General features: G+C 35.4%; 4 protein-coding genes across 7 annotated transcripts; 3 read left to right on the top strand and 1 right to left on the bottom strand.

Moving 5' to 3' along the window:
- Positions 1 to 29: 29 nt before the first annotated feature.
- Positions 30 to 6,328, bottom strand: LOC101264622 (protein S-acyltransferase 21). Of its 2 annotated transcripts, none has more exons than XM_004238400.5 (10): positions 5,913 to 6,328; positions 4,691 to 4,804; positions 4,470 to 4,590; positions 3,842 to 4,044; positions 3,634 to 3,702; positions 3,293 to 3,364; positions 3,060 to 3,188; positions 1,622 to 1,702; positions 1,312 to 1,518; positions 30 to 1,116 (listed from the first exon to the last, which is right to left on the bottom strand). In XM_004238400.5, the coding sequence occupies exons 1-10, from the start codon at positions 5,955 to 5,957 to the stop codon at positions 217 to 219; spliced, it is 1,941 nt and encodes a 646-aa protein (XP_004238448.1). In that variant the 5' UTR covers positions 5,958 to 6,328; the 3' UTR covers positions 30 to 216. The 2 variants fall into 2 exon arrangements, with proteins under 2 accessions (XP_004238448.1, XP_010320478.1); XM_010322176.4 differs by having other exon boundaries at positions 3,842 to 4,026; positions 5,913 to 6,312.
- A 3,543-nt stretch (positions 6,329 to 9,871) lies between these two features.
- LOC101264321 (uncharacterized) lies at positions 9,872 to 13,514 on the top strand. The gene is made up of 5 exons (XM_004238399.5): positions 9,872 to 10,283; positions 11,876 to 11,993; positions 12,168 to 12,270; positions 12,428 to 12,514; positions 13,203 to 13,514. The coding sequence occupies exons 1-5, from the start codon at positions 10,217 to 10,219 to the stop codon at positions 13,335 to 13,337; spliced, it is 510 nt and encodes a 169-aa protein (XP_004238447.1). The 5' UTR covers positions 9,872 to 10,216; the 3' UTR covers positions 13,338 to 13,514.
- Positions 13,515 to 13,838: 324 nt separating this feature from the next.
- On the top strand, positions 13,839 to 17,135 carry LOC101264004 (glyceraldehyde-3-phosphate dehydrogenase B, chloroplastic). The gene is made up of 9 exons (XM_004238398.5): positions 13,839 to 14,339; positions 14,523 to 14,630; positions 14,992 to 15,153; positions 15,250 to 15,417; positions 15,787 to 15,947; positions 16,051 to 16,112; positions 16,194 to 16,243; positions 16,349 to 16,755; positions 16,831 to 17,135. Exons 1-9 carry the CDS (start codon positions 14,160 to 14,162, stop codon positions 16,961 to 16,963), a joined length of 1,431 nt encoding a protein of 476 aa, XP_004238446.3. The 5' UTR covers positions 13,839 to 14,159; the 3' UTR covers positions 16,964 to 17,135.
- A 711-nt stretch (positions 17,136 to 17,846) lies between these two features.
- On the top strand, positions 17,847 to 25,605 carry LOC101263702 (serine/threonine-protein kinase/endoribonuclease IRE1b-like). Of its 3 annotated transcripts, none has more exons than XM_004238397.5 (6): positions 17,847 to 18,635; positions 20,905 to 21,139; positions 21,467 to 22,908; positions 24,137 to 24,309; positions 24,678 to 24,924; positions 25,066 to 25,605. In XM_004238397.5, the coding sequence occupies exons 1-6, from the start codon at positions 18,481 to 18,483 to the stop codon at positions 25,514 to 25,516; spliced, it is 2,703 nt and encodes a 900-aa protein (XP_004238445.2). In that variant the 5' UTR covers positions 17,847 to 18,480; the 3' UTR covers positions 25,517 to 25,605. The 3 variants fall into 3 exon arrangements, with proteins under 3 accessions (XP_004238445.2, XP_069153586.1, XP_010320476.2); XM_069297485.1 differs by having other exon boundaries at positions 18,096 to 18,635; positions 20,905 to 21,407; positions 21,519 to 22,908; XM_010322174.4 differs by having other exon boundaries at positions 18,120 to 18,635; positions 21,519 to 22,908.
- Positions 25,606 to 25,761: the final 156 nt, after the last annotated feature.

Here is a 25,761-nt window from a genome sequence, read left to right as displayed (position 1 = left end):
AGGTCTGCAATGATCATAACACTGACACGTTATTGTGGTGCTTTGAAACACTGTACATTCCAGATCACTCTTTTTGAGTTTATACAGGTATGTTGTTGTGAAAGAGAGAAGGGAGAATGAACTCAGTTAAGAAAGTAAAAGCAAAAACTTGAGAAGACGAAAATGGACAACTAACTGTATAGCTCAAAGATAAAACAAGTGGGGCAAATAACAATACTATCGAGAAGAAAATTGATTTTGCTGGGAATCACTAGGAACAAATACAGGAAGCTGGCCACCCCTTTGTGTCCTGCCCTGATAGTAACTCCGCTGTGGACCACCAGCAAACGGTGTACCGCTACTTCTTGCCCCTCTGTTCATGTTCTCGTTCAGTAAAGGCCCTCCAAAAAATATAGATTGACCAGTGTATGTAAGCTCTGTTCCAGAAACCTGTGAAGTAGAACCAGCACCCCTGTTAGCATTAGCAGTAACAAATCGCCCGGCTTCTTGATCCCAGAAAACTGATGACCTTGTACTCTCTGGAGTGCCCATATTACTCTTCCTAGTGGATACCTCTGAGAGATTGTCAGGGGGCAGAGATTCGTTCTCATGGCATGCTTTTGCTGACCACGGAGATTGATTTGCAGATGACTGATATATTGGGTTAAAGTGGTCTCTATTTGAAGGGTGATGCTGCAGTGCTAATGGAGATGGAGTTCGGTTAGGGGCAAGAGGACTGCTCAAGTTACTCATGCTGTGGCCACATGTTTCAATGTCTTCTCTGCTGGCACGACTGGGCGGATATGAGCTCTTGGAAGGAGACAACCTTGATGTCCCAGCTCTACCATTATTGTCGTAAAATCCTTGATTAGTACTTGCCGGACTGCTTATACCACTCATGCCACTGGACAAATGATCAGCGTCGTAAGGATTGTGCTTGGCACCAACTGGGCGTAGCACAGATGATGAAGCTCTAGCCTTGGCACCAGCTTTGATTGCTTCACTAGAATCTAGTTTCGCCAGCTTCCATGCACTAATTCGGACTGGACGGTGGGATGCCTTTTTGTCCTTGTCTAGTGCATCAGGATCAACAGTAGATGGCAATCGCCCAGGCTGAAGATGAGGAATAATTTCATCCTGCACGAGGTGGTTAGAGGAATGAAATTAACAGTACCGTTCTATAATTTGACTGTTTTTCTCAAGGACAAGGGATGAGCTTAGTTGCTCGAGTCAGAACTCATTCTCCTTCCCTTCCTATATCCTCCACCCGAAAAAAAAGAGAGAACTTTCTTAATCAATCTCACAAAACTAGAAGCACATAAGAAGTTTAACCTGATGATCCATGAAGATTCTTGGAGGAGTACACCAAGCACCTTTATGTTGCAAGCTCATCCCAACAGAACTTCTTCCACTGATGGCAGTCACCGCAGAGCTGGTCGGCGATGATGGCAAACTCTGCTGATCACCTCCATCTACAGAGGGTCCAGGCGGCTCACTTTGAGATCTCATTGCAACAACATACTCATATGTTGTAATACCCTGTAATACAGCATAACAACAGTACCAGAATATCTCTTATATCTAAGTACACGCATATACACAGATAAAAATCGAGAAGGGATGAGGATATGAATGGGCATACCTTACGAATGAGAATAATGTGAAAGAAGAACAATTCACCTAAAGGCACAGTTGCAAGGAGTGAAACAGCAGTACATAAGGCCTGAAACAGAGAAGAAAAAAAGAATATTAAACCCTAAGAGAACAAGAAAAGTCACCAAAGAATGAAAGAAAACGAGGAAAAAAGGGTATTTCATTTAGTGAAGTGGTCCACAACAACAAACAAGAAGGAAAGCTTTTGGGCATCAGAAATTTGACACATTATAACAACAGCTTGAGGATGAAACAGCTCTAGAGATCCATTTCAGAAGAACAAGCTTCACGGAAAGATGTGATTAGTGAAAAGTATGGAAGCAAAGGATCATATTTACTAAAACAGTTCCCATTTCCTATGGGGTTATAACTAATGGAGAAACACAAGGAACCTGAGGCTGCTATTTGTAAGGTTTAAATTGGTGATGGTAGAAAAGTATCCTTCTGGAATGATAGCTGGATTGGCCATGTTCCTCTCAAAGAACAGTTCCCAGATCTCTAAATGCCTTAATGCAAGAAGCAAGTTTAGATTTCAATTAGGAGGAATCTGAATTATCAGAAATTGGGCAGATTCGCTGAATTTTCACTGATTCGGGACAACATGATTTTCCCTGTGAAATCATGATGTGATAATATGAACTCTAGGGCACACAAAATGTTTTCCGGCTTGGAGGCAGATTTGGAAGACAAATGCTCCATATAAGGTGATGTGTTTTTCAAGCTTGTTGGCTCAACACACTTGCCTAACCCATCAGAACTTACAAAGAAGCGGATACGTTCTAGATGTTTTCTGTGAGACAAATGCCAGAAAGAGTAATTCATTTGCTTCTGCATTGGTCTGTCACTGATCAATTATGACGATTGCTTTTTAACATGGTGGACTAAAATGGTGCCTGCCTAGAGATACTGGAGATCTGCTAAACAGCTGGTACATTAGGGGAGTAGCAAGAAACAGATGAAATTGAGGTGCACTATCCCTGTGTGCATTTGGTGGACTGTTTAGAGGAAAGGTGTGAGAGACGCTTTGAAGATAAAGGGAACTCTATCTAGAGAATCAAGATGAACTGCTATGTTTAGTTGATAGAATCCCTTTTAAGAATAGAAGAGCCATAAAGCAGCAACAATGGGAACAAGTTCCAAGCAGCACTATATATGGTGATTCTGGCATTATGATTTTGCACGCCTTAAAAATTTACGAGCTGCATCAAGGCTTTGATACATAAATGGTTTCATATCTTTCCTTCAGAGAAAATTCTTCAACCGGTCGAAGGCTTATGAACTTACCATAGCGGATTACGCATCTAAAGATTCTAACAACTAGACCAGTATAAGAAATAACTCCCACAATAAATTAAGGTCTAACAAAGACAGATTAGAAAATGCAGTACATAATAGTTCTTCTGCAAGCAACAAGCTAGCTTACATACCACTACAATAGCAAATGGAGGTCTAGAGAATCCTTCTCCGAGCCTCTCTATTATCTGATTTTCAGTAGCTTTCTTATCAACAAAGCATCTAACTAGGACTGCAATGCCCACTCCGCATTCAAAGATAAGCTGACACGAAAAGAGCAGTTTTTTATTAAAAAAAGGTGAAGAAATGATTATGCCTTGTCAAACATTAAAGAGGAGATAAAGCGAAAGATCTTAGAGAAACTTACCCAGACAAAGCTGAAAGCCATCAGGCACACGAATGTGATATAGTTTTTCCTTCCCACACAATTATTCAACCACTGTAAAAGTAAACATCCAAAATGACAGAACTTCACAATACTGCAAGAGGAGGATATGAACTGGTGTACATTATTAACAGCATGGAATATAATATATTTGTGATATAATATATATTGTCCAAAATAAACCTTGTTTTTGAATTCCTAAAATGGGAAATCAGATTCAGCTCATTCCTCCAATTCAAACAGTTATGTCATGTCAAAGTAAAACACGATGTATTTTGAGCAACTGAAAACTAAACAAGCAGGAAACACATATTTGAACTCACACGACAGTGATGATCAAATCCATCAACACATTTGTCACAACTTCTACAGTGTTTGCTGAACTTTCGAACCTGCATAAGGGAAAAAATAACGTATTCATGCTCTCCACTACAACCAATGAATGTCAGAACATTGGATGTAGTTGTAGGAGAAAGATATACTGTAGATACAGGGTAGACTAGAGAGAGCAGCAAATGAGAAGTGGTATACCTCAGCATTACACAATGTGCAGAACAAAACTTCTTCATCACCACTCTGCTCCAGCGACGAATCATCCTTCCGACAGTCTTCAATGACAAAACAACAACAGAGGATCCCTCCAAGTCTTCCACAGCAAACTGAAGCATCACTTGCAGTTGTTCCTCCATCTCGGAACCCTTCCATGCTGGGACCCCCTGCAGCAGATATATCACCTATCACAAGCAGTTCAAGATGTCAAAAGATGATGAATTGTGGTCAAATTACCAAATAGATACCAATTGTTCCATCTTTTCATTCACTCACTCCCCAATAAGATAAAGCGACAAAGGCATATAATTAACACTTGATAGTCCTTTGCCCTTTTCTCATCTATTGTAAAACTTGAGTCTTTCAGTTTAAGTACTAGACTACTAGTAAGACTTGATATTTCTTATAATTTTGCTTTGTTATACTTCCGAAAGTCTAGATGGTCAAAGGGTTTACTAGTATCTTCAACTTATCCAAAAGACACAATACTTGGTCTTTGATTACCAACCAAAAGATAACAGATGTATCTTCAGGTTTTTCTGATCCCGTTGCAGATTCACCTTTATCAAAGGAAGAAGAATAAAAGAATCATATTGCATCCAATACTAACCAGGCAACTCTATTTCGTTGTGTGATTGATAGGCCGTTGACTTGTCAGCTTCAATGAGAATCCCAGGATCAGCAGGATCAATTGCTGTGCATCTAACATAGAGTATGAACACACATAGAGCCTGAAAGCAAGAGTCAAAAGATGACAAGAAGTAACAAGTGAAACATGAATAGAGTGTTTGCATCAAAAATAGCAAGCAACTTCATTCCTAATACACTCACCAGGAAGGAATAAACACCAATTGCTATGTACTCAAAGATGTCTTTTCCTAGAAATGGAGCAAAAAATGCATAGAAGGCAACAGATAGCAGGCAGAAAACTGTTATAGCCACAACCTGCACAGCGACATGGAATAATGAGTACACAACAACAATAGATAATAGTAGCTAATCATAAAGGCCGATACGATATGATGTCACTAATCAATAATAATAGTAAGGGCTGTGCCTTCCTGAAGAACTTCAGGTTCAACTTATCATTCCGAGACTTGAGAAATGGAAAAATGAGTACGGAAGTAAGCAATGCATGCTGATTACACACAAAAAACCAATGAAGTATTTTATTTTGTCAGACGGACCACAAGAAAGAATATCACGGGGACCAAGCTACAAGTACACATACAGAACAGTTGCATCAGACAATCCAGCGAACGCGGTTCAGAGCTAAAATCTCTTTAGACTAAATAGTAGAGTTTGTCCAACAAGGAACTGGATGAAGAAGATATACATTATTTCATCAAGAGAGATGGAAGGTTGATCTCAGTCAGTCAGAAATTTTAATCTTGTTACAATGCAAGGTAATTGCCATACAAAAGAGCAGCAGGTGCACTAAGCATCCCGCATTCATGCAGGTCCAGGGAAGGGCAAAGGGGTGTGATGTAGGCATCCTACAATGATGCAAGCATCAGTTAAGATCACCCGTGACCTATAGGTCATCTGGATACAACTTTACCATTGCTCCAAGACTCCCCTTCAATGCAGGGTGATCACCATAAAGTTGGAAATTATCAGAGCAGAAAATAATAATAAGGGAACCCGTCAAACAAATTTCTACCACAAACTAAAATTTGACCTCCTTTTCTCAAATTCATCACAGGCCCAAAACCAACTTTAAAAAATCCAAATAAAGCTACTGTAACTCAAGTAAAATTCATAACTCAGAACCTAAAGATCGCATCTTTTCAGAATGTGAAACACTAGAAATAGCAAAGCGACTGTAACTAAAATTTGAGCAAATCACAAATCTACAAAGCATAACTAACTAAAACATCACTTAAAAAGGAAAAGTAAAAGAGTGTCAAAGTGCAGTTGACTAAAAGAAACAAATCAGCAATATCACCAAACCAAACCAATAAACCCACTCTAAAGACCCCAAAAGATCCAACACCACCAACATTACAGCTTTACAAGTGATCCAAATACAACAAAGAGCAAAATGAAGAACCTGAAACGAGTGAGCCGGTAGTTGCCACCCATGACGCCGAGCCATAGAGAACCGAGTCCGACCCGTTTCAACTCAAACCATAAAAAACAAATGCCAACAAACCAACTTCCACCAATGTGAATGAACTACTAATATTGAAGATAAAAATATTAAAAATTGCTCCTTTTTTCTGCAGCAAATGAACTTGTTTGAAGATTCTGATACGCAAAACGAGAACTAAAAAAACGACCCAGATATTAAAATCAAGAAACAAGACGACCCATTTACTTAGATTTTTCAGTTCTAGGGTTTGGGGAAATTGAAAAGATGGAACTGGGAAGAAGTGGGTGAGCAAAATAAGGAACTGCAGAACATTATGCAGCAAAAGTGTAACTAAAGAAAGATGAAAATTGTTTTTTTCTGTTATTATGGAAATTAAATTATCTTTAAAAAGAGATTTTCTTTTGACTATGACGTACAAGCCGGCTCTTTTTTCACCCCTAAAAAAAAGTTAAAAAATTAGTATAAAGTTTGAATTTTGTAAATTTTAACTATAATAATATATAATCAAACAATACGTTTAAAAAAATAATTCTCCATATCTAGAACGGCTTCAGAAAATTTCCTCTTTTTTCAACTTTATGGTCCTATTATTTGACAAGATGTGAACTTTTTAATTTTTATTTTGTCTTTTTAGAGTGAGTTTTATAAATGTTTTGAATATAATATTAATTTATGTAAAGAGTTAAAAATACATTTTAACAAAATGAAAATCATAATTTATATAAAAGAATTTTTTGTTTAGTATTTTCACTTTTCAATGTGGTTTTAACAGAATCCTCGAGCTACCAAACGTGTAAGATTTTTTCCTTTTTGTTTTCTTTTTTTAAAAAAAAACTTGCTGCTACCATATTTTTCTTTTAGTACCTCTATCTCAAAAAATATATTTTTAAATCTAAAGGGTTTTAGATGAAGTAGAACGAAAGTAGCGTACTTAAAGTGTAAGTTTAGTGTCGTAACACATAAAATAAATGTTAAAGTGACGATTATATATATGTTATGTTCAAAGTAGTAAATTTGAGTATTTTGCGTATGTAATACAAGAAGATTGATGATAGTGTCATTCATCATACTGAAGATGATTGGATAAAAGATATCTTCATATTTGAAATGTTGTGTATTAAATATGTGTAAAAAAACTCATAACTCGTTATAAAAATTGAAAATGTTAAAAAGAGAGATAATGTAAAAATATAAGAGGAAAACGATTATTAGCATCTTTACTTGTTTGACGTTTAGAGTTCAACTACTAGTAAACAAAAAGTCTAATTAATTTTGATGATTTCTTAGGAGAGCAAAAAAGACACAAAATTATTAAAGCCATGAAAACTATAATATAAGATTAAGATAAAGTTAAAAGTAGTATAATAGTTAAATGATGAGTGAAAAGAATCAATGAAAACTATAATTGAAATGCATGTGGATGTTTAGGTAAGTGTAACAATAATAATCAAATATAATAAACAGCTTTGACATTTGCTTAGAAAATAGTGAACTGTCCATCCAATTAAACTTAAGTTTATTTCTTTGTGTGTGTTTTTTTCATCATGGACTTGGATATTTGTCTCAACTATTAAGAACCAAACTGACAACCTCTTACCTCATCACATCATTTTGTAATAAAAAAAATTATAGTAATTATTTTTCATTCATAGTATTAATAATTTTACACAATCAATTGCTTGATAATTTCATATAGCAAAAAAATGAAAAAAGTGGGATTTTATCTACTTTGCTCAATCTATGACATATTTTCAAAGTTATCAACTTTGGATATTGATTAATATTGTCTAAAAAATGCTGACTATTTTCCATACCACTACAAATTAGATAATTAAAATATATTTGATTTTGCTTTAAACTTAATAAAATATTTAAAAAATGCTATATATCGGGATAATGTCATTCTTATTTGATTGATATATTAAATAAAAATAATTCCTTTATTCTACGGAAATAAAGATAAAATTTATGTGCGTCTCATTCTCTTCATAAATGTTTTGAACGATACTTATATCTCTCCCCAAATTTAATTATTCCATGCATTGTGCTTCATCTCGGGCTATTCAAGACAAATAGTAATGATCAAGAAATGGCTATTTATAGAAATGATTCTTCACTAATTTTAATATTAAGTAAATAACTTGATGTGCGGTATATATGTGAATTAATATCAAACTATGCAATTTGCAACCAACTAATTAACTACAAGTTTCAATCAAGTTGACAACTAAAGTATTCATATTGTAGAAATTTTGTCACCAAACAACTTGCTAAAATTTATTTTTAAAAAAAAAATTATTACATTTTTGGCAGCTAACATTTGTATAATTTAAGCAAACTTGTATTACCGTGAGAGTTTGTCTAATAACTTGTCGTTAGGGACGATTATGTAACATACAAGTTATGGGTTCACGTGAAGTACTAGCATAAAATTATTCAATTTTCGATTACGCTAAATTTTAAATACCATCGCAAAAATGGCTATTTCATTAAACAGTCAAAGCCCTTTTAAATTGATTGGACCTGGGTCATGGAAAATAATGGGCTTAGGTTGCTTGCAATCTACTTTTCATTTGGCCCAATTCGATCAACATTTATTACTTGTGCAAAAATTGAACCGATCGATAAACTGAATTGAAAAAAATATTTTGGGTTGTTGTTATTGGGTAATTGGGTTATTGGGTTTTTAATTGGTTTATAAAAAAAAAGTTATTGGGTTATTGGTTTGATATCGAGTTTTACTATTGGGTTATTGGGTAAACTGATAACCCAATAAGATAGTAATAATTTACTATTATATCCTCCCTAATAATTTAATATATAACTAGACTCTATAACTATAACTAGGCTCTATAACTATATCAAATTATTAATATTCTATCTACTTCACACTACGCCCCTTTACTAGTTTTTATTGTTTACTAAAAATCTAAAAACTAATGTAAGGTTTCGCAATTGTAGCTTTTGATTTTAGTTTTAGTCTTGTTGGACTAGTTGATTTTAGTTTTAGTTTGTAATTGTAGGTTGTAGCATTTGCAAGTTTGTAAAGGTTCGTACTATGTTTTGGCGGTGAAATGTAATTATAACGTTCATACTACATTTAGCTAAGTAAGAAGTCATATAATATTTTACGGATATTTTCTTATTGGGTTAACTGAAAATCGAACCGATAACTTTCAAAAATCGATGAACTGAAAACCTAAAAATAATATCTTATTGGTTTGTTATCGGGTTAGCTTATTGAAAAACCAAAAATTGATAAATCAAACTGATAATACATAAAACCGAACCAAACCGAACCGATCAATGCACACCCCTACTTTTAATTTCTTGCCTTACTTTAACAAATTAATTAATAGGTACATTTGTTATATCTTTACTAGTGATTTAAGATTTTGTCAAGCCTCGTTGAATAGAATTATTTGATATCTATATCGATAGATGATAATAAATATTTTGTAAAATTTGTTGAGCTAGGCAAAAACTTATCCAAATACCATAATTAAATTAATTACTTGAGCTGCAATAGCTTTTGATGTTCGATAGTTAAATCACATTTAGAATTTAATCATACATTCATTCGATAAAATTTGAGAAACTGAGATATAATCTAGAGTATTATAGTTTAGACAAATTACACTAAACATGCAAAAATGTACTATTGATTAAATTAGTTTTAGTATATACTTGTCAACTTTTGATTTGACACGCCTATTAAGAAAATAATTAATGATGAAGTTAATTTACCATTTAACATCTATTAATTATGAAGTGGATGAAAAGTTTTACATCCTTCAAAGTAATTAGTCATTTTAATTGAGGGTATAATCGATAAAAAAATTTATCGTTTCTTGATTTGTCAAAATAGACTAGTAATCAAGGACAACTATAAAAAGAGAAATGAATAACTAATTAGAGTCGAAGAGAGTAGTTTCTACTACTTTTGATAATTCGAATAACATTTTTTAGGAAACTCCCACCTTATTGGTGATTAGAACTCACAATATTTAGACCGAAAATGAGATCTCAAGTGCTTATGATTCGAGCAACTTTCTCTAATCTCGACTCCTAAATACATACTACTATATGTTTAATTAATTAAATTTTTTTTTTTATTAATAATAATAAGTATTGGTTTTTACGAGATGTCCCCAATGTGGCATTGATATTATCGAATGAGGAAAAATATAAACGTACTATAACCCATTAATCACTTCTCTGTTGTAATCTTCTCCACAATCCAAATTTGTTTCACTGCAAAAATGACTGCTCTTTCAAATTCATTGATTTTATCCAAACCCAGAAGCCCTTCTCTCCATTTCTCCTCAGGTAATCTCTTCAATTTCCTTTTATTTTGGTTTTCGTTTGTTGATCTGATTGTATTGTTTGTTTGTTTATTTTTGTACTGATTTACATTGCTATCTGAGCTTTTTATTAGTTATTGACGGATTGTTGAATGGCTGTGTATTTGCTTTTGTTTTTCATTTCTCGATCTCGTTGGTCTGGCCTTTATTTTTTTGCTGAGTGAGCTTATGATTTGCGTCTGTCGAGCTCCGTACTATACCCAAATCGGGGTAGAGTGTGTTTATTCTTTGTTGATCTGGTTGTATTATTTAGTTTTGATGCTCTCATTCACTGATTTAATATATCTTAGCTTCTAATACTAGTCTCTTGAGCTCCTTAGACTGTTGGTTTTGGATATTGTTAGAGTTCTACATTGGTTGGTGAGTGGGCAGTCCTCCCCTCCCGAGCTAGCTTTTGGGGTTGAATTTGCCTAAGGTGTTATATCTTTACACGGTATTAGTGTCAGGTCCATGCCCCTTTGAGTTCTCAACCATGCTTCAGTTAGGATGGGTGTGAGGGGTGTTAGAACACCAGATGTTTGCTAGTAACATGTGTGTGCTAGTAGTAAGCCAGTCTTAACATTGTAGCATGAACTTGTCAAATGTTTATCTGTTAGGATCCAGCGACCCGTGTTACTAAAGTTATGAGCTCTAGCATCCGAACAATGAGCCGTTTGGTGGTTACAACTACCATATCCATTTGTACTTCTATAAGTTTGATAGGGAGATGCCTAACTTCTTATACTTTCCCCTAGTTCACATATTCATGCATGAGATAGGCGTTTTCTGCAATTGGGTTATATTCTGCTTGGTGATAACGTGATTCCCCCTTTTTTTATTTGTCACACATTTCTTATTCAATTTTGTATATTTATTACTGTCTGTTCAAGTGATAATTGTTGTTGTTTGTGATTATTATTATTATTATTGTTAAAGATCAAATAAGCTTTTGATTTGATTCTGAATAGAATGGAAATTATACTTTATACGAATATAAAATACCAGGTAGCTCATTGAATGCTATAGTTTATTCATAATCTAATAGATATGAGGAATTATAGGAATTTTCTGCCAGGGATTCTCTTCACTATATCGAAAATAGGGTCATGTTAAGGTCAAAATTCACCTGGTATAATTCATGCTTGTGATTAATTATTTTCAGCGAAGGAAGGCAAATGTTATGATACAAATGAAATGCATGTTTCCAATACTGGAGCTTTTGTACTTTTTTCGTGGAAAGCATGATGGTTATATTTCTCAAAATTATGCCTGAGGGCTTTGGTATAGTGTTAAGAGTGCAACATGTGATGTGTGGGTTAGACACACGCTCGATTTTGAACTTTGTTGCAGATAAAAGCTTGGTACTTTAGTGGAGAATGATAGAGGACTGGCATGTATCCCGAGTTTTGAACATGCGCCATTGGCCTCGGGAATTTCTCAGTATTTTAAAAAAACATATATTACTTATATTTGTGTTTGGGCCTATAAATAACGTTAGTAGAACATTTATTGCACTCATGGTTTGCTGTCTTTCAGAACCTATGCGGTGTAAAATCTTTGACTTTGTTATTGTGCTAGGTTCTTGCTTGAAGTCACTGGACCAAAATGTTAGTGCTACCAAGTTGTCCTTCAGTCCAAGTCACGGAGGAAAATCATATTCTTCTAAAAGATCATTGATCATTCAAGCGTCATACAGGTATTACCTTCTTGTATTCAATATGCAGCTTATGCATGAACTCTCTGCTTTGAGTTGGTTTCTGCCAAACAAAACAGCAGAACCCAGGAAATTTGTTTCTTTCATATATTGGTTATCCACCTAAACCTAATCGAGAAATTGTTGTATCAAATATTTCTCCTTCTGAATTGGCAGTGATGGTGGAAGGTCAAGCGGAAGCGGTGCTGGCATCTTTGTTGGTGGCTTTGTTCTGGGAGGAATAATTGTTGGCACTCTTGGATGTGTGTTTGCACCTCAGGTAAATATGGAATTACATTGGTTGCTGCCTTTATTGTGCTAAACATTAGTGAAAGTCACATCTTAATCTCATTGGTCATTTTTATATTTTATTCTCTTTCTGAGTGCTGCACTTTAGGGGAGGAGCCAGCTGATTGCCGTGTAATTCTTCTTAACAGATCAGCAAGGCATTAGCTGGAGCTGATAAGAAGGACCTGATGAGAAAATTGCCCAAGTTTATATATGACGAAGACAAAGCATTAGAGGTAAGCTAGTGTTGTGCACATTTTTGATCATATAAGGAGATATCTTTGTGCTGGGAACCATCTCTTCTGATTAAAATATAGTTTCCTTGTGATTTTAGTCTCACTAATTGATGTGATTCTGTTTTCCCGAGTCTGTGTACCTTAATCTTCACTTGAGCTAAAAAGGTTATAACTCTAGTAAGTTGCCATGTTGTGTTCCTTCAAAGGACTTCTACTTTATCTTCCCTTTGTTGGTGAACAATGAAACTGAAAGAGTACTACTCTTATACCTATAACCTGCAATTGTCTTCTCCCATACTTGAATAAAAGGATTGTAATTGAACAAGTGCTGGTAGTTGTGACCATCATGTAGTTTTGAACTTGTCAACAGATTACGTTTTTGATTATGCATTCTGAAGAAACAGCTGAGCAGCAAAAGCTGCCAATTGTGTGTTGCTCCAGTTCTAAAAGTTTAGCTTCAGTATTCGTGCTACATGAATATTGATGCTTGACAATCCTAGTAGAAAGCTTTCTAGTAACTGTATTGGAGAGGCTACTCTTGATCCCCTAGTGAAAAGATGTTGGATCATCTCTATACATGTGTTACAGCCATTTACTTTCACACAGGATAAACCAATAAACCAACCGTTCGGGGTTATAATCTTGTATTCCCACTTCCTCTGACTCATGCATACTTTTCTGTCTGCAGAAACAACGCAAGAAGCTTGCTGAAAAGATTGACCAGCTGAACTCGGCGATTGATGACATTTCTACCCAGTTGAGGTCAGATGACACACCAAATGGAGCTGCTGTGAACTCGGATGATGTTGAAGCTGTTGTATAAGAAACATTTCTATCTTCTTAGTATCAAGTCAGCTGAGGACATCGAGTATATGGGAATATTCCTAGTTCAGTTTTGATGTTTTTGGTATTCGCTACAATATGATATCCCAAAATGAGGAAACATTATGTGATTTTATATGCTGCTTCTGTTTTCTATTGACATGGAACTCTTTTAAAACTCATCTTTGTCCTACAATTTTCTTAGTGTTCTTTTTCGAGGGGTAATATATTTTATAACTTGCTATCAAGACCAGCACGAGAAGCCTGTTGATTCATAAATTTGAACATGTGAATCTTTAATATTGGAGTACATTACACATGGTTCCACCACAATATACCCATCGTCGGGAAAAAGTAGTATGTACGTTACCCCTACCAAGTAGCTCAAAATAAAAGTTTACCTTCAGCAATAGTATTAATATATTTTCACTTTTTTCCTAATGAATAGACGCTGATATTTACTATCGTTCCAGCAAATACTAGCCAAACATTTAGAGGGACTGAAGATGAGTGCAATATTCTTCTTGCATGGTTTTCCCCCATTGTAAACCTCTATCTTAGCGGGTTGAATTACACTGATGGTGTAAATATCCGTTTACAATTCCAAACAAAAACAAATTACAGCCAGGTCAGTATAGAGAATCTCAAGGGCATGAACGGAATAAAAAAGAACAATCTGTGGTTGAGATTATGAAAATGGAAGATTACATGGGGACATGATCTTATCTCATATCAATCTCATACACCATCTTCACCACTCATTTCTTTTACCTTAAATATCAACCATGACTATATTTACATCAAATAAAAAAATATCAATAATATGGTGGGAACAAACCATATTTTAAACCATATATACCAAAAAAGAAGTAGCTTTCCTCAAGATCATTTAGTTGCAGCCATGGCTTCTCATGCAGCTTTGGCTTCTTCACGAATTCCTACAAGCACAAGGCTTCCTTCCAATAAGAACTCCTACTCATTCCCCACACAATGTTTATCCAAGGTTTCTTTTCTTTCCTTTCCTTTTCAGTACTAAGATGCTAAGTATTGTCGCACTGGTGTGGTGTCAGATCCTCTGAAAATCCACTACTTTTGAAAGATCATATACAATCTCGGAGTCTGAGCAACATAGCTAATATGTTAGGAAATTATGGTCTTTCTGAATTTTCATGCTTTGTTTTTGCAGAAATTTGAAGTAGCTGAATTTTCTGGTCTAAGATCAAGTGGATGTGTGACTTTTTCCAACAGAGAGTCTTCTTTCTTTGATGTTGTCTCTGCACAACTCACTCCAAAGGTAGCTCTTTGATTTCCCTACTTTTCAGCTTTTCTTATAAAGAATACTAAGCTCCCATTAATTGGCTTAGATGTTGAAGTTGAAACTTGAAAATCTATGTACAATAGTACCTACTATATATGTACCTTAATCCCAAAATCTAGCCAAGCTATAGCTTCTCTGTAGGTGGATTTACGCCATCAATATATTTTAACATGTCGTAGCAGGTTACTAATCACAGGGATATCAACGATTAGCTGTAGTTATCTTTTAAGTGATCTTAATTATAGCATAATACTGTCACTGTAGGAAGGAAGTTTAAACTCTTTATAGGGTAGTAGGCTTGTGGAACTGATCTGTTTTTTATGGTATGAAAAACTAGACTACAGGATCAGCCCCGGCTAAGGGAGAAACTGTTGCTAAATTGAAGGTTGCTATCAACGGTTTTGGTAGAATTGGTAGGAATTTCCTCCGATGCTGGCATGGTCGCAAAGACTCACCACTTGATGTTGTGGTTGTCAATGACAGTGGCGGTGTCAAGAACGTGAGTCCAAATTCTTTGTTTTCGTTTGTGGCAACAATTAATTCAATTTAACTTCATTATTAATGGTTGAGTTTTGCTGCAAAATGCACTATGCAGGCATCTCACTTGCTAAAGTATGATTCAATGCTGGGAACATTCAAAGCTGATGTCAAAATAGTGGATAATGAAACCATTAGTGTTGATGGAAAGCACATCAAGGTAGTTTCTAGCAGGGATCCCCTCAAGCTTCCTTGGGCTGAACTTGGCATTGACATTGTTATTGAGGTAAACTTCTTGTCTGCAGTCTGTTGAATACGTAAATAAGAAAATAAAAGTGTGTTCTCTTTTAACAGTTTAAGTTTTTAGATGAGTTGTTCATGCATTGTTAATGGTGTGATAACTGATATCATGTTCATTGAAGAAGTACTTTTATCCTGTTTAGGTTCAAATACTGGTTCTCATTGCGAATTTTAGAAATTGTATGCATAACCAGGATTAAATGATTTGCATGATAAGATTGAATTAATGAGGATCAAGGTAGACAAGTTGCAGTCCTTTGTTCAACTATCCTCTGTGATCGGTGGAGTTCAAACATCTTACAACTCGATGATTCTGAGAAATGGTTCCGAGCTGATTATATTATTTGAATCACAGGGAACTGGTGTGTTTGTTGATGGTCCAGGTGCAGGGAAGCACATCCAAGCTGGTGCCAAGAAAGTTATCATCACTGCACCAGCAAAAGGTGCTGACATTCCAACCTATGTTGTTGGAGTGAACGAGCAAGACTACTCTCATGAGATTGCCAACATCATAAGGTCAGTCTTTCATCGTTTGAAAAGTTAATCATCCTCAACTATATAAGACCTTCACAGTTTCATATTGTTCAAAATTTATAAGTTCTTTGCTTTGCAACTGCAGCAATGCCTCTTGCACCACTAACTGCTTGGCTCCATTTGTGAAAGTCATGGATGAAGAACTTGGTAAGCAGCAAATTGTATTACAATAGCACTACATTGGCACAAATTTGTTTATTGTGTTAACTATTTCGATTCACATTTCAGGAATTGTGAAGGGTACAATGACAACAACTCACTCTTACACCGGAGATCAGGTAATAAATCAATGAAACACTCACATATATGGTGTCTTCATGTCAATATATTGATGGTAGAAATATGCAACTCCGCACTTATATTGTTGATTCTGTGGCATTCAGAGGCTTCTCGATGCTTCACACCGTGACTTAAGGAGAGCGAGAGCAGCAGCATTGAACATTGTCCCAACCAGTACTGGTGCAGCCAAGGCAGTGTCTTTGGTGCTACCTCAGCTCAAGGGGAAGCTGAATGGCATTGCTCTCCGAGTGCCAACACCTAACGTCTCAGTCGTTGACCTTGTTGTCAACGTCGAGAAGAAAGGAATTACAGCTGAGGATGTGAATGCAGCATTCAGAAAGGCTGCTGATGGTCCACTGAAAGGCATATTAGATGTGTGTGATGCCCCTCTTGTTTCAGTTGACTTCCGATGCTCTGACGTTTCATCCACCATCGACTCCTCCTTGACCATGGTCATGGGAGATGATATGGTCAAGGTCGTTGCTTGGTATGACAACGAGTGGGGATACAGGTAAAGTTCAGTAACCATACGTGAAATTAACCAAAAACTTTCATGATGCTCATATATTATTTTTGTGAATTGCAGCCAAAGAGTTGTGGACTTGGCTCATCTAGTAGCAAGCAAATGGCCAGGTGTTGCAGCACCAGGAAGTGGAGACCCATTGGATGAGTTCTGTGAGACAAATCCTTCTGACGAGGAATGCAAAGTCTATGAATAAGACATTTTTGTTATAATTTGAGAACAACAGTAGTTTTGTTATCTACATGTTTGATGTGTAAAACTGAGTGGGAAGTCCCATTAGCTTAAGAAAATAATATCACACTCGTATGAATTCTTTCTATATCGATTTAATCGAGATTGAGAATAAATTTGATGATCTCAATTCTGTATATTTTTCTTCAAAAATTAACAATTCAAGCTAGTCTTTTTTATGGAAATAAAATCCTTTAAATTTAAAATAAATTCAAAATGAAATTGTATTGATGATTGTAGTTGATAGCAATACGTGAATTTCATATGATGAAAGAAGAAAAATGGTAAGTCGATGATAGTTTATTGACATGGTAAAAATTAAAAGAGCCATCGATAACTCACTTTATGATATTGTAGATTTTACTAATTGAAGACAACTGCCCTTTCTTATCCGAAATCAAGCAACAAATGGTTAACATTGAGTTAATTATATTAAAGTTGACTAAGTCACATGAAATCAATTCTATGCACTATCAATTATAAGTTTATTATAGATTTTATCTCTTCATTGTTTTGATATCTATTGCTTCATTTATTCATATTTTATTATTTTTAATTTTCTTTCAATTTCGAAATTCAAATAATTTCTAGAAATAATATTTCTATTTTAAAAAATAAAAATAATTTTTTTTGTAAATCTAAAGTTATCTACGCTCCATCTTAGACAATAAAATTGACCATTTCACATAAAATTAAGTTCTACTATGTGCTACCACAATTTTTCCACTTATAAATTTATCATAGACATGAATTATAGATTATAGATGACAAAGTTGACTATTTGACATAAAATTAAATTTTATTTTATTATCACAATTATAAAAGTCTCTTCGTAAGCTTTAAACGTTGAACACAATATAATATTGTTAATCTACTATCACATATGAAATTAATTGATAAAAAAAAACTTACAATATATATTGCGCCTTACATTCATTTTGATTTCTTATTTTTGAAATGTTTCTTTTTTCAATTGTATATTGCTTTATTTATTTTGTAGCTTACTATTTTGCTGTTCTATAATTCTATTTCGAATACTTTCTTTTTTTCGAGTCCAAAATTTATTTAAATAAAATTTTCACATATTTAACTTCTTTATAAGCCAGTTGTGAAATAACACAAATAATCCATTTTATCACACATTATTTTTTTTTCCAATTAAAGAGGATAAGCTGATGTTTAAGCTATACCAGTTGACCAGACGCCATAGTAGCGCCGAAATTAACGGTTTACGGATCCGACCTCGATTTCTGCAAACTGACGATCTAGTTTATGATTTTCCCCTGCAAACGAAAACCCTAGAAAAGATCCATTTTTTGGTTCAAAATTGGAACGAAAACCCTAGAAAGGAGCTAAAAAGATGTCACTTTTACCTCAATAAATTCAATTTGTCTTCAAAATCAACATCTTGTGTTCATAATTGCTTCGATTGAGAAGTATTGGATGGAATTTTTGTAAATTTCTGATCCCTAAATCTTGGAAATGAAGGGTTTCTTCCTAATCATATTCTTTTTAGCAATTGTGTTTATAGTTGTTGTATATGGAGCTCCATCAAATTCTGAAGGCCCCGAACCGGAAGCTGAAATCATCCCTAGCTCAGAAGTTCCTACTTCCAGTCCTCTATTGCCTCTCAAACCGTAAGTCTTCCCCCTTTTCCATGATTTTTTAAGTTCTGCAGTTAGAAATTAAATGTAGTCAAGATGAATCCTTTGAAGAAATGTGTCCTAGCCTTGGTGGATAGGATGGAGTTACCTGGTGTTTGTTGGTGGGAGGTGGTAGGTATTACATGGAATTAGTTGAGGTGCCCACAAGCTGGTGGACGGACACAAGGGTTGTCAAAGTAAAAGGAGGGGTTGAGTAGAAAGGATAGGATGCAGAGGATCCTACTAGCCAACGCCGAATTGGTTGAGGCATAGCTGATTGATTTATATACTGATATGTGGCTGATAAGAATGTTTATGTGTGTTGGCACCCAAGAGTGTGGACTAGTGATTAATGAAGGGGGAGGAAACCATGAGATCAGGTTTAAATCCCAGTGGAGGCAAGTGAGTTCTTCCCATCTGCCTAAGTCTTGGTGGGCAGAGTTATCCAGTATTTGTGTTGGTGGGAAGGAGGTAGTGCCACGGACAATCCTCCAAAAAGAGGGGATAATCCTTACAGGTGTTTTCTATGATTTTTCTCAAGTATGCTGTTATTATTTTTTTTTTTGCTTTGCGGTGTCTAGTTATTGGTTTTCAAGTTGTAGTATCTTAAAGTGTGGGATTTTGTGATTGTTTTCGGTCGATGTATATATTTCTCTGTCATGGCGACCTGATTATTCCATGTTCAACATGAAGCAAAGAATTAAACCTTGAGAAATTGCCACTAAATATTCATCTTGAGAGAGGTGAGGCCAAAACATTTGGATGTTTAAAAAAAAATACATTTTCCCAGACTTCTCTTTAGGGACTGTACTGGTTTGTTGTTGTTGTTTTTGTTGTTTGTACAACAACTACATTTCCCAACCCGTTGTTACTAGTTAGGAGGTCACACTTGTGAGTTTGCTTAACTTAATTTTTTAATTAAAGCAATCCAAATTTGATATAAATTGGAAAACAAGTTACAGTGTACTGAGACGAGTGTCAAATAGGCACAACGGGTTAGATTGAGTATGAGTCGGGATATGAGTAACAGTATGAGTCATGAAACCGTCCACCATATTTCATTTCTGTCAGTGTGGGTTGGGTGGAAAATGTGTTGAAAATGGTGGTCATAGAATGAAAGCCCGGTGAGGCCTCAACTAACAGCCTTGCTTCGTTCTACAGCGGTTTTCCCTAACCCATCAAACTCTGATGGATTTTTTCCCACCAGATATGCCAGCAAATTGTTTATAATGCACTTAAGCCATGTTGACCCAATCATTTGGATTAATTATTCTTCGCACATCTCATCATTTCAATTGACCTAGTAAACACCCAACTAATTGAAGTTGGAGGTTGAACGAGTCACACATTAATTTTTTTTTGAAGTCGGGATTTTAAAAAGAATGCCAAAATGGTACAGAAAAAGATTCAGGATTTAGCAGCAAACTCTTTAATCCACTACTATATATTATCTCCTAGCAAGTACAGAAAGTCCAAATACTTATCCATCGTATCTAAAGTACTGCTATAACACCAAAGTACACATCTAAACTTTTTTTTAATGCTTTCATTTTTACTCTAGAGATCTTTAACTTCTTCCCAGCAAAGCATGCCTTGTTTCTTTCCATCCATAAGTTCCAGATTATGCAACTGGGAATACTCATCCCTTATTGGCTTTGAGCTCTTCTTAACCTCATATGATTGCCACATGTCCAACAAACTACTAATTTTCTATGTGAACACCAAAGATATGTCCATTATGCTAAAGAAAATTCCCAAAATTGTCTTTAAATTGGAGATAAACACAGTATAGAAGAGAGCTAAGAGCTTATGAAAATTATAATCCAGTAAGGCAAACTGTTGGGAGTAGGATAGGGAAATAACCACGTATCGATACAATGGTAAAATTAAACAAGAAATAAAGTGGGACAGGCTTCACATTTGTGTTGAACAAAGAAGGCTTTGCTGTTTCTATTTTTTATTAGAATAGATGATGTTAGATGATGATGGCATACTGATACACAACAACATTGTGGAACACTGGCATGGTAGTGAAATTCTTCGTTTTTGTTTTGTTTTTCGTTTTAGAAACTTTAGAATCATTTATTTTACATTTTCTTTGATAAGGTAATATGCCTAGAGTTGAGGACTTGTTCACCTATATTTCATTTGCTTAATTTTTCTCAACATCTTTCACTTGCTTTCTTCTTTGTATAATTTCTCTGCTCGAGTGCCCCTAAGCTAATTCAAGTGCAATTTGTTGTCATCTTGTTTTGAAATTTAGTAAGCGTGACACAGCAATTGTAGCTGCTCCAGATGGAACGGTACATCTATTGGATTTAAAATCAGGAGAAGATATCTGGGCATTTAGGTCAGGGGCACCCATCTATTCTTCATATCAGTCTCTCTCTGATTATCAAGGTGATGGTAACAATGCTACCATTGAGGATGATAACTTCTATATAGATTGTGGAGAAGATTGGAAATTATACATGCATGGGAATGGCCTCGAAAAAGTGGTACGCGACTGAACTTGTCCTCTACCATGCTTAGTCAGAAACTTTACGGAGTTTTGTGTTGAGGGAATGTATTTCTGAAGAACTTGTATTCCTTTATGGCACCAGTAGGTGTGCGATGCTTTTGAATCTTTTCACCAGAGCCTTTTTGCTTTTGTCCATCTATTAGTGTAAATATCATGATGAGAGTGATTCTTGTGAACTTGATGTTATTACTTCGAGACTGCTGCATGCTCACATTAAATGGTTTGACATAACAAAGTGTTAAAAGGTATTTTAAACCCTAAAATACTACATTCCTTAATGTGCTATTCTTTTTCATTATCTTAGGAGCTGCAATTCAGTGTGGAAGAATTTCTAAAACAAACTCCATATGTCTCAGCTGGTGGAATCATGTTGGGGTCAAAGAAGACTACTGTATTCATTGTTGATGCTAAAACCGGGAAACTTATCCAGACATATAGGTCAGATGTGTTCCCTTTAGAAGGTGATACAGATGTTGGACAAAATCCAATTGTACCAATGGAGGATGTTGAAGGATGGGCAGCAGCGCAAGATACAGACTCAGAAGCTGTTAATCCACTCTACATTATGAGAACCGATTATGCTCTAAAATATACTTCTTCGAAGACTGGAAAGGTTTTATGGTACTTAATGTTTGCTGATTTTGAGGCTTCACAGCAATGTAAACAAATTGGTAGTTTTCTTGGTGATTTTTCTGACCAAGAGGATCAGTTGAATTCCGGATATGGAGTTTGTTCTAGTAAGCCAGTTGTTCACCGAGTCAGGAATCTTAAATCATTAGAATCACTTTTTGCATCTGGTAGGCCACATAATGCTCTTTCCGGAGATGTGGAGCTTTCTATTTATATCAACCCTGCATTAAAACCAGTTTCTGAGTTAATGGGATTACCTCCAAACACAAGAACTGATATAATCCTTTCTTCTCTTCCATCTATGACTAAAGAATTTGGGCTCATGGGTCTGCCTGGTGGAGATAAAGTCACAAAATCTGATGCTTTAGTACATTCATATAAGTGGAATTCCGTTGTACTAAATACATTTATTCTGCTCATTCCTGTTCTCTCCTCTTTGACTTATCTGTGGAAATGGTGGAAGTCGCACAAGCAGGCTACAGATCCCAAACTGCAAGCTGTAACCTCAAAAAAGAAGAAATCTCGAAAGTCAGGTTTCAGTAAGAGCAGTACACGTAATGAGAAGAATCAGAAAAATAGTCATAATGATGACACAGAAGCAAGTGGTTTTGTTGGTGTCATTGGAAAGAGTGAGAAAGTTTTGGAGCTGAATCTATGCAAGTATGATAGTCTTGTATATCATCGGAAGATTGGTAAGTTATTGGTTTCTAACACTGAAATAGCTAAGGGGAGCAATGGCACTATCGTACTCGAGGGAATCTATGATGGTCGTCCTGTAGCTGTTAAACGCCTCATCCAGACTCATCACAAAGTGGCTCTGAAAGAAATTCAAAATCTTATTGCATCTGACCAACACCCAAATATTGTTCGTTGGTATGGTGTGGAGTACGATCAAGATTTTGTTTACCTGGCTCTTGAGCGTTGCACTTGTAGCTTATATGAGTTTATATCATCAGTCACCTGCTCCTACCAAAAACAATTTTCTGGAGATGACCAGGATGCCGGTTGTTTAAGTGACTGCACTGTAAAAGTTCAATGGAAATCTGGAGACAAGGATGACTTCCCGTTATGGAAACCCAGTGGATATCCTTCAGCTCACCTGTTAAAATTGATGAGGTTGGTTTATTGTTATTATCGGTTTCTGATTTACTTTTATTAATCTGAATTCGTTCATTGTGTGGAGACTCACTTCAATGTCAAGTGTTCATTCTCATTGATCAGTCAATAACAAGTGCATGATCTATGGCTTTCTCAGCAAGATGACTCTAAACTGATAGTCACTCTCGTTAAACTGGGTAATCGGTACAATTTTCATTTGACATAACCATGCATGGGAAACAGCTTCTCTTGGATTGTCCGACTCTGGGGCATGTCTAACTGGACTTCTTGAATGTTTATCCAACTGTTAATTCATATTTTACACGGTTCACGTCAATTTTTTCTTGAAGAATTGATCGAACAATGTGACATAGGAAATGTTCATGGTGACTTGAATCTTTTATATTATTGGTGTTGGATACAGAAATAGGTAAGCATATATTGAAGCTGGTTATTCTATAGCTTTTACTTCAGAAATTAAAAAATCATGTAGGGGTCCCAATTCGAACTGGAATAGACCATTAAAGTTAACATTGAAATAGTTCTTGTATATATGTACAGAATTATTTTGATGATAAATCTTTACCCCCCCACCCCCCAAAAAAATAAAATTATGTTGACAATTGTTAAATCTTTATCATTTTGCTTAGTGAACTGAACTCCTAGTGGTAACTCATGCTTTTTTTCATCAAATTACGCTAGAAATGTGTTCTAAAAAAGTAATTATTTATAGTGGATGATGTCAGGGCAGTTTTATCCTAATGATCCTTGTCACACCTGGTGAATTGAAGATGGAATATTTGTTACTACATGTAACATTGTGATTTACAGACAATTCAATGACGACTCTCAGGCAAATGAATCACAGCCTTTGGAACATTTAAGCTGAGAATTCTCACATCTATATTGCTAAAGCATCTAATAGGCTGTCATGGGAATTTCAGTATTCCCATGAAGCCTTTGAAGTTCATCTCATCTTTTTGTTAGAGTACTATATTATTTTGATCTCACAAAATATAAAGGCAATTAGCCTCTGAATCATTTGTTGAATCACATTTTATTTATTTGTTTGCCCTTTTGAACGAATACATACTAATTTTCACACACATTTCAGGATGTGGACATTAGATTTTTTATGTCTTTTACGTGCCTTTCGTTTCACCATTATTTAGTTACAGCTCTTTCAGACGTATTTGAGAGGCATTCAGAATTAACAATTAAGCCCTTTTATGATTGGTAATGGCAGAGATATGGTTCATGGCCTTGCTCATTTGCATGAACTGGGAATTGTACACCGTGACTTGAAGCCTCAGAATATTCTTATAGTAAAAGAGAGATCTGTAAGTGCAAAGCTTTCAGATATGGGTATCAGCAAGCATCTTGCAGGGGACATGTCTTCATTAACCAAAAATTCCACTGGTAAGCCTTAGTTCAGAACTTGCATTTTTTTCTCTTGTGACAATTGACATTTTCAAGTGCATTACCCAGCCCCAATGCTACCTTATTTACTCTGAGTGGAGGGTGAGGAAGGCCTGCTTTTGTTGCTTTTTATTTTTCAATGTAATTAATACAAGTCCCATTCACTTCCTTTTTGTCCCAAATTTTTTGAAAAACTTCTATTCATTTCAATATGGAGTTGATAAATCTATATAGTGATTAGTGAAGCCATGCATTGGAGGCAGGCATTTCATTTGAAAATAGGGATATCTTGAAACTTTCTTCTGCATATCTATTTGCAACTATGTACGTGCATGAATGTCACTTATCCCGTGTTACAATATCTGTAGGCTCTGGGAGTTCAGGTTGGCAAGCACCTGAGCAACTTCGTCATGAACGGCAGACACGTGCTGTGGATTTATTCAGTTTAGGCTGTGTACTCTTTTTCTGCATAACCGGGGGAAAACATCCGTATGGGGATAGTTTTGAACGTGATGTAAATATAGTTAACGATCAAAAGGATTTATTCCTTATAGAGAATATTCCAGAGGCAACAGATCTCATCAGTGCACTCCTACATCCAAATCCAGAGCTAAGGTAATGACATCATGGTTTTGAAATTTTTGGTCCTCTACATAGTATTGGTTCTCTGATATTATAAATTTGTAAGTTTTGTGTCATTGATATTATATTTGTACTTCCACTGATGGGGGCGTATGCCTTTCTGTTATCCCTTAGGCCAAAAGCAGTAGAGGTATTGCATCATCCTTTCTTTTGGAATTCTGAGATGCGACTCTCATTCCTCCGAGACGCCAGTGATAGAGTGGAATTAGAGGATAGAGAAGATGGATCTGAACTTTTGGGAGCACTGGAAAGTGTTAAGACCGTGGCATTGGGTGGTCTGTGGAATGATAAAATGGATAGTGCATTTATCAATGACATTGGTCGCTACAGGCGTTACAAATACGATAGTGTCCGCGATTTGTTGCGTGTTATCAGAAATAAGTTAAACCATTACAGAGAGCTTTCAAAGGAAATACAGGGAATTCTTGGACAGGTTCCTGAAGGTTTTGAGAGCTATTTCTCCACCAGGTTTCCTAGACTTGTAATTGAGGTCTACAAAGTACTTCATACCTATTGTTTAGAGGAAGATATCTTTCAAAAATACTTCAAAGGCAATCAAAATTAGCTCAATACTATCTACATATTAAACCTATGTACATATTGTAATTTATAATTATAATAATTATCATACTTATTAATAAGTCAAATTAAAAAGTTGAATTATCATTTTACCTATAGATTAAATTAAACATCTAATTAATTTAATAACATTATTTTAATTATTTTTTGAAAGGTAAGTTATTTATTAGAAAAGGAACGTGGCAGAAGAAAAGCCAATAAGGATGTCTAGAATTTTAAATAAGTACATGA

Source organism: Solanum lycopersicum, chromosome 4, assembly GCF_036512215.1.
Source record: "Solanum lycopersicum chromosome 4, SLM_r2.1".
NCBI classification, from domain to species: Eukaryota; Viridiplantae; Streptophyta; class Magnoliopsida; order Solanales; family Solanaceae; genus Solanum; species Solanum lycopersicum.
The sequence above is the reverse complement of the archived record's forward strand: the minus strand, read 5'-3'. Positions and strand labels throughout refer to the sequence as shown.

Excerpts from the sequence above, each read along its gene's own strand:
- LOC101264622 (XM_004238400.5), bottom strand. The coding sequence starts at position 5,957 with ATGGCTCGGCGTCATGGGTGGCAACTACCGGCTCACTCGTTTCAG. Across the intron at positions 4,805-5,912 it reads TACCGGCTCACTCGTTTCAG|GTTGTGGCTATAACAGTTTT; the intron begins GTTCTTCATTTT and ends GTCGCTGTGCAG. Across the intron at positions 4,045-4,469 it reads CAACGAAATAGAGTTGCCTG|GTGATATATCTGCTGCAGGG; the intron begins GTTAGTATTGGA and ends TGCTTGTGATAG.
- LOC101264321 (XM_004238399.5), top strand. The coding sequence starts at position 10,217 with ATGACTGCTCTTTCAAATTCATTGATTTTATCCAAACCCAGAAGCCCT. Across the intron at positions 10,284-11,875 it reads TTCTCTCCATTTCTCCTCAG|GTTCTTGCTTGAAGTCACTG; the intron begins GTAATCTCTTCA and ends TTATTGTGCTAG. Across the intron at positions 11,994-12,167 it reads ATCATTCAAGCGTCATACAG|TGATGGTGGAAGGTCAAGCG; the intron begins GTATTACCTTCT and ends CTGAATTGGCAG.
- LOC101264004 (XM_004238398.5), top strand. The coding sequence starts at position 14,160 with ATGGTGGGAACAAACCATATTTTAAACCATATATACCAAAAAAGAAGT. Across the intron at positions 14,631-14,991 it reads CTGCACAACTCACTCCAAAG|ACTACAGGATCAGCCCCGGC; the intron begins GTAGCTCTTTGA and ends ATGAAAAACTAG. Across the intron at positions 15,948-16,050 it reads GAGATTGCCAACATCATAAG|CAATGCCTCTTGCACCACTA; the intron begins GTCAGTCTTTCA and ends TTGCAACTGCAG.
- LOC101263702 (XM_004238397.5), top strand. The coding sequence starts at position 18,481 with ATGAAGGGTTTCTTCCTAATCATATTCTTTTTAGCAATTGTGTTTATA. Across the intron at positions 18,636-20,904 it reads CCTCTATTGCCTCTCAAACC|TAAGCGTGACACAGCAATTG; the intron begins GTAAGTCTTCCC and ends TTTGAAATTTAG. Across the intron at positions 24,925-25,065 it reads CATCCAAATCCAGAGCTAAG|GCCAAAAGCAGTAGAGGTAT; the intron begins GTAATGACATCA and ends GTTATCCCTTAG.